Source organism: Coccinella septempunctata, chromosome 1, assembly GCF_907165205.1.
Source record: "Coccinella septempunctata chromosome 1, icCocSept1.1, whole genome shotgun sequence".
In the NCBI taxonomy this organism is placed as follows: domain Eukaryota; kingdom Metazoa; phylum Arthropoda; class Insecta; order Coleoptera; family Coccinellidae; genus Coccinella; species Coccinella septempunctata.
The window spans coordinates 18,573,297-18,584,775 of NC_058189.1; the positions used below are offsets into that span (position 1 = coordinate 18,573,297).

The following is an 11,479-nucleotide window of genomic DNA, read 5'->3' on the forward strand; positions in this document are numbered from 1 at the left end:
TCCTACATGGAAGCGACCGATGCTGAAGAATTCAGCGAAGGCGAACACGAGGAGCTTGTAAGGCTCAAAGAAGAGAATGGGCAGTTGAAGGCTCAAATAAATAAACTGACTGAAACCGTGTCTCAGTTGGTCGGGGAGATACGCCTCTTGAGAGAGGAAGTTAACAAGAATAAAGCGCCTCAATCCCCTAGTTTTGCTGAAATTGCAAAACAGATTACGGCACAGAAATCCCCCACATTTGCAGAAATTGCAAAGCCGGTAGCGGTCCCCAAAAATTCCTCCAAACAGGAAGTAGCTCCAGAATCGGAAAAGAAGAAAAATTTTGCAACTCAAGTTGCTAAAACCCAGAACGCGCCCCCAACTAAACGCGCGCGAATAGAAAGCTCCTCTTCTGATGAGGAGACTGTCAAGAAGGCAACGGAAGTGCCTAAAAGAGATAAAATTCCACCCATCACGATGATGGGCACCTCAGATTGGGTAGAGATATCTAAAGCTCTCTACACAAAAAGGATAAATTACAACCGTGCAACTACAGTTAAAGACGGTATAAAAATCATCGCGGCAACCGTAGATGATTTTAGAAAAATCACTATATTCTTCGAGCAGCATGGTAAAGAATTTTTTACCTACCAAATGGAGGAGGAGAAGAAGATATATGCCGTTATTAGGCATTTACCAATCGACGCTTATATTGCGTTGATTAAGGACGACCTGATATTCCAGGGAATATCCAGACAATATCAGACGCTGAGGTGTCCAGAATGACATCGAACAAGACGAAGAAACCAATACCTCTCTACCTGGTTAAAACCCAGAAAAAGGAAATCTTCGAAGTGAAGCGACTCTACAACCTCTGTATTGTGGTTGAACATAAAAAGAGGCCTGAAAGTCCAAGCCAGTGCTTTAGGTGCCAAAGGTACGGACATGCACAAAACAAATGCTCCTTCCCGTGAAGATGCGTGAAGTGCTCAGGAAGTCATACCAGCGATGACTGCACACTCACCAGAAAAGGTGAAGAGAGAAATGCCACATGCGTCTTATGTGGAGAAGATGGCCATCCAGCTAGCTACAAAGGATGTAGCGAGTTCAAGTTGGTGACCAGAAAGAAAAATTCCCGAAAATCAGTTGAACAGAAAAAGAAGGTAACAAAAACAACAACTTCTGAACAAAAAATGCAGGAAGTAGCGAAGACCCAACCTACAGAGAAGGAAAAGAAGAAGGAAACTCCAAAACCCGTTCAGAAAAAAGAAGGACAGAAAAAACTCACAATGAAACAGGCTGTGAACAGCCAACAGGAGAAGAAAAAGATATCTGAATCAACAGATGATTTAGATATCTTCACGGAAAAAATTTTCAACAAGGTAATGTTGAAAATTGTGAGGGAAATGGAGAAAAAACTCCAAGCATTATTCAGTAAACTGAATTAATGGACCTTACGGATATTAGGAAGAAATCCCTCAAGATAATCTCGTGGAACATAAACGGGATCAACACTCGGAAAGCCGAGATAGAACAAATAATATCAGACAACCTGATATTATAGCCCTACAGGAAACAAGAATAAACCGGAACAGAAGACTGAATTTCATGAATTATGAAACATATAGATGTGACAGAATTACAAACACCGGAGGAGGAGTAGCAATATTGGTGAGAACAGATCTGAAACACTACTTTAAAAGTAGATCCGACGAAACACAAGGAAAAACAGAAAAAGTGACGATTGTTGCCGAATTAAATCGGCAAAGAGTCGAAATAACCTCGGCGTATAAGCCACCACAAAACAATCTATTGGAGGAAGAGATAAACAACATGTTGGAAGGATCAAACCCGAAAATCTCCATCGGAGATTTCAACTGTAAATCCCCATTATGGAATAGCATAACAGAGAATAGAAATGGCAAAAAACTCAAGGATTTCGCCGAAAAACAAAATGCCATAGTTATTGGACCAGAGCTACCGAAATATCTTTGTTGCGACCACGCAAGATTTTTTCTTTCAATTATTAAATTGTTTTTTTTTTTCTATATAAATTTTGTTTTAAAATATTTTCCATTTTCAAATTCAATTCTCTTATAATATTTTCCAAAGCTTTTCAATTCTTTTCAGTCAAAATCACCTAATTTTAAGTATGTTTCAATCCTCCCCCGTATATGCCTTCAAATTTCTCCTTCATCGATGTGAGAGGAATTCATATGTTCTAAAGACACATGTTAAAAAACAATTCAATTCAATTCAAATTGTCAACTGCGAAGTACTTGTGCTCCAGTGTAATATATTTTCAATATTCTACATTCTTCACAATTTTCAAATTTCGACGACTTCAAACTGGAAGATTTTCCGGCATTCAAACCAGATATAGTGAAACTCTGGCCAGAGCGTGAGTGAAACGAGTTTTCATCTAATTACGAAGATTCATCCAACACCCAAGGTTAAGTCCGGAAAAAAGGTAGGATTTGAAGGTATTTTTAAAAACTTGAGAAATTAAATACAGTCCACTTGATCTCAATCCTCCATATTTGGTCCTTCGGGCCGGATGCTTAATTTTGGGTGATTTTCACTTTTCGATAAATTTTTTTCTTCTTATCTCATCAGGACAAATAATTCATAATTATTCAAAATTCGAGTTACGACCAACGTTGCAACATACATCTCATTTTCTCTCTCACTCTTCGGTGTTCACACCAGTACGTAGCGCGATTCACATACAATATTTACATATTTCTCCTAACATCGTTCACAAAAGAACAAGTTCGACAAATTCTACTGTTTTATTTTCATTATGGCAGACAAATTGAAGAAAGTTATCAATTTACGACAAACTCAATTCAATTCTTTGAATGAGATTTTCGAAATAGCGGTTCGTGCTGAAACTGATCCAAATCTTTTCTCTCTGTTGGAGGTATCAATGAGCGAAATTGATCAAATCAAACAAGATTTCTCTTCCTATCATAATTCCATCATTGGAGTGGCCGACGTAACTGAAGGCATTACTTTCGAAGAACAGGATACACTTAGGAAAAAGTTCAGTGAAAAAGTTTTAATAATTAAACGAATCTTTCACGATCTCGAATGTAAACAACAAATAAGTGAGAGAAAAGACGATGAGGTTTGCAATCTTCAGTTGAAACAAATCGAACTTAAACCTTTTTCAGGCGACATAACCGAATTTCCAACTTGGATTGACATGTATGATGCTGTTATTCATAAAAATAAAAGATTAAGTTCAATCGAAAAATTCAATTATCTTTTGAATTCTTTGAAAGGTCCTGCTTTTTCACTCATTCAAACATTGCCTATGACATCATCGAATTATGAAATAGCTTATGACATATTAGTTGAGCGTTATAAAAATACGCGCCATTTAGCTGTTGCACATTGGTCAAAAATCGAAAATAGTCACAAAATGTCATCAGATGACCCTATAGAGAATTAAGAGCTCTTTTAGATAACTTCGAAGAAAATAAGAGGGCACTGCTCAACTTAAACTTGAAAGATTTGTGGAACTTTGTCACAATGCAGATGTTGATGAATCGTATTCATATTTCAATTGCTTCACGTTTCGAACTTTTTCATAATTCATCAAACATACCTACATATGAAGCACTTCATGATTTTCTTTCTAAGCAGTGTCATGCTTTGGATAATGTGAATTTAGGAAAACCGTCCAAAGTTATTCGCAGAAATTACAGTGTCAAAAACACCGCCTCTGCTTCAGCATTCATTTCACAAGCCTCTAAGTCATCAACTCTTACATGTCATTTATGTCAATCGAATCATTTGGTGTACAAATGTCCAAAATTGCTTAGTGTGAATCCTCATCAACGAATGAAACTGATTCAGCGCGAGAGGTTGTGTGTCAATTGTCTCAACAAACACGCGACAGCTAACTGTCAGTCAAAAAATACCTGTTTTACATGTCATCAGCCTCATCATACACTTTTGCATGTAACTCAGACAAATATTTCCAACCTTCAAAATACTGCTGTTAATGCCAACGCTTTTACTTCGACGCAAAATAATAAAGTTGCTTCAATCAATGCAGGATTTTTGTCCTCGGCTTCGAGTGTTCTTCTCGGTACAGCGACAATCAACATTCTAGACAATTTTAATCGTTTTCAGAAATATCGTTGCATCTTAGATTCCGGTAGTATGACGTCGTTTATTTCCCAACGTTGTCTCCAAAAACTAGGTTTCCAAAGTAAAGATTTATCTATCAATCTAAATGGATTAGAATCAATGAGTACAGCTTCGAGACTTGGTTATGTTTCAATCTTTATAACGCCTTATTTCAATACAGACATTTCATTCGATATTGAAGCCATTGTCCTTAAAAGAATTTGTGATAATCTTCCTTCTTCACCCATTTCGTCTTCGTTTTCCTATACATCGAACTTAAATTTGGCTGATCCACAGTTTGCTCTACCTGCCCAAGTCGATTTGCTTCTTGGAGCTGATATTTTTTCGAAGATTATCTTAGATGGTCATATCACTGGAGCCTCTGGCGAACCTGATGCGATAAATACCAAATTAGGTTATGTTCTTATGGGTAAAGTAAACTCTTCTCTTCATAATCAGTCGGTTTCTTCATTCTTTTGTCAATCTTCATCTGAAGATCTTCATCTCCAAATTAAAAAGCTATGGGAGATTGAAGAAGTTCCCAACACATTTCCTGTTTCTCAGGAAGATGCCTTGTGTGAGCAAATATTTTCTGAAACTCACTCAAGAAATGCGGAAGGTAGATTTGTGGTGATGCTGCCATTTAAAATTTTTCCATCTCTTCCTCAATTTATTGGAATAAGAGATCTTGCTCTACGGCAATTCAAAAATTTAGAAAAACGTCTTGTTAAAGATCCTTCTTTATATGATGCATATTGTTCCTTTATGAAAGAGTATCTGGAATTAGGTCATATGGAACCCTGTATTTGTTCTACCGATCCATTCAGTTATTATATTCCCCATCATCCGGTTTTGCGTCCAGATAGTTCGACCACAAAACTTAGGGTTGTCTTCAACGGTTCCGCTCATCCACCTCATCAACAATCCCTGAATGAAACCCTCTTAGTTGGTCCTAAACTACAACAAGACCTAATTTCCATTCTTTTATCATTTCGTATTCATGCAATAGTATTCACAGCTGATATAAAAATGATGTATAGACAAATTTCCGTTCACCCCGACCATTGCAATTACCAAAGAATATTTTGGCGATTTTCACCTGAAGAAAGTATTCAAGAATATCGTCTTCTCACTGTCACATATGGTTTAGGCCCTTCACCCTTTCTCGCAATTCGCACTTTGAATGAATTGGCGAAATCTGGAAGCACAAAATGTCCATTAGCTGCCAAAGCTATTCAAAACTGCACTTACGTTGACGATGTTGTTCATGGCGCTGCTTCAGTGGATGAAGCCTTATCTTTACAACAAGAACTGCAAAATCTTCTTGCTCTGGGTGGTTTCCACTTGCGAAAATGGACGAGTAATACTCCTGCCTTGCTGTCTCATTTACCTCCCTCTGACTTGAACCATAGTCCGCGTCACTTTGATGATGAAACTTCAGTTAAGGTTCTTGGGTTACAATGGAATCCCAATTCAGACAGTTTCAAATTTTCAGTTGATTCAAGCAAGAGCGCTTGCACCAAAAGAAATATTCTCTCCCATGTAGCTCGTATATTCGATCCACTTGGTTTTCTATCTCCTCTAACATTTCTTCTCAAATATTTGATTCAGAGAATTTGGCTTATGAAAATTGACTGGGATGATACCCCTTCTTCCGATATAATAAAATTGTGGCAACTTTATTTGAACGAAGTTTCACACATTGAAGAATTAAGTATTCCCAGGCACATTTTGACTAGCGAGTCATCTTGCTATGAGTTGCATTGTTTTGGAGATGCTAGTGAACGAGGTTGTTGCTGTGTCATCTATCTTCGGAGTTTCACATTGGATCAGGAGGTTTGTGAAGTTAAATTCGTTATTTCAAGAGCTAAGGTTGCCCCCACAAAGAAATTGAGTTTACCAAGGTTAGAATTGTGTGCTTCTGTATTGGTAGCTAGACTGGCAAAGCATGTCATTCAAAGTTTACAAAGTGAATTAAACATCAAGAAAGTGTCCTACTGGACAGATTCGACAATTGTCCTCAACTGGATTAAATCTTCTCCACTCAAGTGGAAAACTTTTGTTGGCAACAGAGTTGCCCTCATTCATTCCAAGTCATCTCCTCATTCTTGGTTTCATGTTTCATCCTCGGAGAATCCCGCTGATGTTGGTTCTCGTGGTTCTCTTCCCAAGGATTTACTTCAGTGCTCCCTATGGTCTGCGGGTCCCACATTTCTTCGAAACCGTCAGTTTAAACCGGAAATTCAAGAATTTCCTGCTTCTTCTGAAGTATTTGCGGAAGAACGACAAATTTCACTCAATGTAATCCCCTCTCATCATTTAATCGATAATTTGCTCGAGAAACATTCTTCGTTTTCTACATTTTCCCGAGTTCTCGCTTACATTCTTCGATTTTCCCACAATTCTCGATTTTCACACCAAAAAAGGTTCGGTTGCCTTTCCTCAGTCGAGTTACATAACGCTTCACTCCTTGCTGTCAAACATATTCAGTCTTCATATTTCATAGATGAAATGTACAATATTCAAAATAACCGCAAACTTCCAAAGTCATTCCTCAAACTTTCCCCATTCATTGACAGTGAAGGTATTCTCAGAGTTGGTGGTCGACTTCGGCAAGCTCCGCTCTCTTTTTCAAAAAAATTTCCCGCAATTTTGCCCAGTCGTAGCCGATTAACCGATTTGATAATTTCTCATTTTCATCAAACTTATTTTCACGCTGGTCTACAAACCGTCCAATTTTTAATAGCACAACGGTTTTGGATCCTTTCATTCCGTCGCTCCATTAAACGAGTCCTCTCCAAATGCATGACATGTTTCAGACATAATCCACAGTCCTTCCCCCCTGCCATAATGGGCGATCTCCCTCCTTCTCGTGTCTCTCGCCTCAAACCTTTTTCCCATACTGGTGTTGATTTCGCGGGTCCCTTCAAAGTCACTATGAGTAAACACCGTGGAATTCGTGCTTCTAAGGCTTATCTTTGCTTGTTCGTTTGCTTCGCGACAAAAGCTGTACATTTGGAACTTGCTTCTGATTTGACGATGAATACCTTTCTTGCAGCTTTGAAGCGGTTCATTGCTCGTCGTGGGCGTTGTTCCAACTTATATAGCGATTGTGGTACCAATTTTGTCGCCGCTCATAGGTATTTGAACGAACTATTCGCCAAGGCTGCTTCTGCGGAATCAATCACTTGGCATTTCAACCCTGCTTCTGCACCTCATTTCGGAGGTCTTTGGGAGTCTGCAATCAAGTGTGCAAAGATGCATCTTCTTCGAGTTGTTGGAGAGCAGATTCTCCCGTACGAGGAGCTTAACACTGTCTTCACTCAGGTCGAAGCTATTCTTAATTCTCGTCCGCTGACACCCGTTAGTAATGATCCCCATGATTTTTCTGCCCTAACTCCAGGCCACTTCCTTACTTTAGAACCGCTGACTGCTCTACCAGAGCAAGATAACACTGCTCTTCCCATCAATAGACTTACACGTTGGCAACTTCTAGAGCGTATGCACCGCGATTTTTGGAATCGTTGGTCCAAAGAATATTTACACAACTTACACCAAAGAAGTAAATGGCATCTATCCAGTACGCCTGTTAAAGAAAATGTGCTAGTCCTTATAAAATCGGACAACTTGCCACCCTGTAAATGGCAATTGGGACGTATAGTTGAATTGCATCCTGGTGCAGACGGTTGTACTAGGGTTGCTTCAGTAAAAACTGCTGATTACAATATTCTTAAAAGACCTGTTATCAAACTTTGTCCCCTTCCACTAGAGGATAGTTAAATACTGCGTATTTAAGGTGGGCGGTATGTTGCGACCACGCAAGATTTTTTCTTTCAATTATTAATTTGTTTTTTTTTTCTATATAAATTTTGTTTTAAAATATTTTCCATTTTCAAATTCAATTCTCTTATAATATTTTCCAAAGCTTTTCAATTCTTTTCAGTCAAAATCACCTAATTTTAAGTATGTTTCAATCCTCCCCCGTATATGCCTTCAAATTTCTCCTTCATCGATGTGAGAGGAATTCATATGTTCTAAAGACACATGTTAAAAAACAATTCAATTCAATTCAAATTGTCAACTGCGAAGTACTTGTGCTCCAGTGTAATATATTTTCAATATTCTACATTCTTCACAATTTTCAAATTTCGACGACTTCAAACTGGAAGATTTTCCGGCATTCAAACCAGATATAGTGAAACTCTGGCCAGAGCGTGAGTGAAACGAGTTTTCATCTAATTACGAAGATTCATCCAACACCCAAGGTTAAGTCCGGAAAAAAGGTAGGATTTGAAGGTATTTTTAAAAACTTGAGAAATTAAATACAGTCCACTTGATCTCAATCCTCCAATCTTGCTTTTGGAAGAGGAATACCAGATGTAATAGATATCGCGATATTGAAAAATATAACTCAAGAATTCTCGATTGAAACTTTGGAAGATGGAACCTCAAACCACAATCCCGTGGAATTGACAATTGGAGAAGAACCAAGAGAAAAACTGCTGGAAATAAGAGAATATACCAATTGGACTAAGTACAATCGGAAATAACAGAAATTCCAACAATAAGCACTCCAGACGATCTGGAATGTGCGGTTGATAAACTGGAAGAGATTATATTGAAAGCTTACGAAAAAAGCACGAGAAGAGTGAAGAGACTAGCACCAAGTCATCCGCATGGCGATACGCCTAGAGAAGTAAAAGATCTTATACAAGAAAATCGAAGACTTAGAAGAATATATAGGATGAACAAAAATGATCTAAATAGAAGGAACCTCAACCGACATAGCCAAGTTCTGAAAAATGCCCTGAAAGATCTAAGAACAAGCAGATGGAACAAAAGGGTTCAAGAACTGAATACAATCGATCATTCTGCATGGAGAATGCAAAAAAGCCTACGAGGAGAAAAGACCAAATTTTTTTTTTTTTTTTTTAGCAGGGGTAATCTGCGACCGTGAAAACACGGGGCTCTATCTCTCGCCCAGAGGAACCCATTTCTAGGGAACACTGTGGGGTTACTCACTCTCCTGAGTTCGCGACCCACTAAACCTAACCTGCTTTTTATTGGTTCCGGGCATTTGCCTATAAACCATTTATCCCTTAATCGGTTAATTTCTTCTTGCACATTGTCGTGCTAGGGTTTTCATGTTCGTCCATTTCGGATATCTCTTCTTAGTATAGTTTTAATAAGTTTTCGAACTCATTTTAATCTCTCCTCAATTGATCTCGCGGTCTCCTTTTGTAAATTCTCATTCTTCTTCTGTCTTCCTCCGGATCGTAGTCCACTAGTCTCCTGAGTTCTTCGTTTGGATGTTCCTTCGCTGTTTCGAATAACTTTTCAGCTTTCCTCTTCATAAATTCGGTGATGGTTTCCCACTTCAAATCTCGATATATCTGTTTGTTCCTGACAAACCAAGGCGCATCTATGGCACATCGTAGTAGCTTGTTTTCTGTTGCCTGAATTCTTTGTATATGGCTCTTTGCCGCGAATCCCCAAGCACCTGATCCATAAGTCAGTTGCGGTCTAGCAACGGCTTTGATTATTTTCAATTTTGTCTCATTTGACATGTGGCTCTTTCTACCTATCAGCGGGTAGAGCATATTCATCGCTGCCTTGGTTTTGTCAACGGCTTGTTTGATATGGCTTCTCCATGTTAGACATTTGTCTAGGGTGATACCTAAATATTTCGCTTCGTTTTTCCATTCGATTTCTTCTCCATCTACCTCTAGATTTGTTGTAGTTCTTAGTCTCCTCTTCTGCAGTAATATCGCTTGGCTCTTTTGTCCGTTGAGCTTTATTTTCCATTTAATACACCAGTCATTTATTTCATCTATAGCTTCTTGTAATATTCCTTCTATGATTTCTGGCTTGCGATGTCGCATTGCGATTCCTGTGTCGTCGGCATATAGTGTCAGCATAGTCCTTGGAGATTTTGGTATATCGTGAATATATATGTTATACAGTAACGGCCCAAGTACTGACCCTTGAGGCACCCCTGCTTCCATATATCTGGTTGTGGAGTTTTCTCCTTCCACTTTCACGTAGAATCTTCTGTTCCTCAAATAATTCCTAATCAACTTGCACAGTTTCATTGAATATCCAGCATATCTCATTTTGTAAATCAATCCTTCATGCCATACTCTGTCGAATGCTCTGGGACATCTAGTAGTACAAGACCGGTTGCTTGTTTATTTTGGAATCCTTCTGTTATGTATTCTGTGAGTCTCAGTAATTGCTGTTCAGTTGAGTGGTCTCTTCTGAATCCGAATTGCTCTGCTGGAATGAGATTCAGATTTTCAGTTTCTTCTGTAAGCCTCCTAGCGATTACCTTTCTACTACTTTTCCTAGGGCGGACAATAAACTTATCGGCCTGTAGTTTTGGGGGAATTTTTTATCTTTGCCTGGTTTGTTGAACACTATGACTTCAGCAGTTTTCCACTTTTCCGGATAGTGTTCAGTCCTCATCATACCGTTTGCAATATTTGTTAGAGCAGCTATACCTTTTCTAGGTAATTTCTTCAACATAGCATTCGTTATTTTATCACTTCCGGGAGCTTTTCTATTTTTCAAGCTTCTGATTATCTCTTTTATTTCAAATGGAGAAGTTGGTTTTTCTATTTTGTCGTCTACTGGTGGTTCGTCCATTTCTTCTCCGTTGTTCTCTACAAGATCTTCCAGCTCGTCATTATCGTCATCAGGTCTGTAATTTATTCTCGATTCTCTTTCTATCGAGTCCGCCAGTGCTTCTGCTTTATCGATATTCGTATATGCCATTCCTCTTTCTCCGTGGAGAGGTGGTATTTTAGTCTTTTCTCTTCTCAGACATTTTTGCATTTTCCATGCAGAATGATCGATAGTATTTAGTTCTTGAACTCTTTTGTTCCATCTATTTGTTCTCATGTCCTTCAGGGCATTTTTTAGAACTTGGCTGTGTCGGTTTAGATTTCTCTTATTTATATCTGTTTTGTTGAGCCTGTATGTTTTTCTTAGTCTCCGATTTTCCCTGATGAGATCTTTGATTTCTCTGGGTGTATCACCGTGTGGATGTATCGGTGCTGGTCTCGTTATTTTCTTTGTGTTCTTTTTGTAGGCATCTAGTATATTCTTTTCTAGTTTATCAACTGCTCTTTCTAGGTCTTCCGGTGTGTTGATTGTTGGTATTTCTGTTACCTCCGATTGTATCAGATGGCTATATTTCGTCCAATCGGTGTATTCTCTTGTTTGCATTAGTTCTCTTCTTGGCCCTTCTCCTATCGTTAATTCGATGGGGTTGTGGTTAGAGGTTCCGTCCCACAAGGTCTCTATCGAGAATTCTCTAGTGATATTTTTCATAATTGCGATATCAATTATATCTGGTAAT

At 38.5% G+C, this 11,479-nt stretch overlaps 1 protein-coding gene across 1 annotated transcript; it reads left to right on the top strand.

Moving 5' to 3' along the window:
• The first annotated feature begins 6,969 nt into the window (after positions 1-6,969).
• Positions 6,970-7,899, top strand: LOC123322846. Its single transcript, XM_044910894.1, has one exon. The coding sequence runs from the start codon at positions 6,970-6,972 to the stop codon at positions 7,897-7,899; it is 930 nt and encodes a 309-aa protein (XP_044766829.1).
• Positions 7,900-11,479: the final 3,580 nt, after the last annotated feature.

Excerpts from the sequence above, each read along its gene's own strand:
- LOC123322846 (XM_044910894.1), top strand. The coding sequence starts at position 6,970 with ATGGGCGATCTCCCTCCTTCTCGTGTCTCTCGCCTCAAACCTTTTTCC.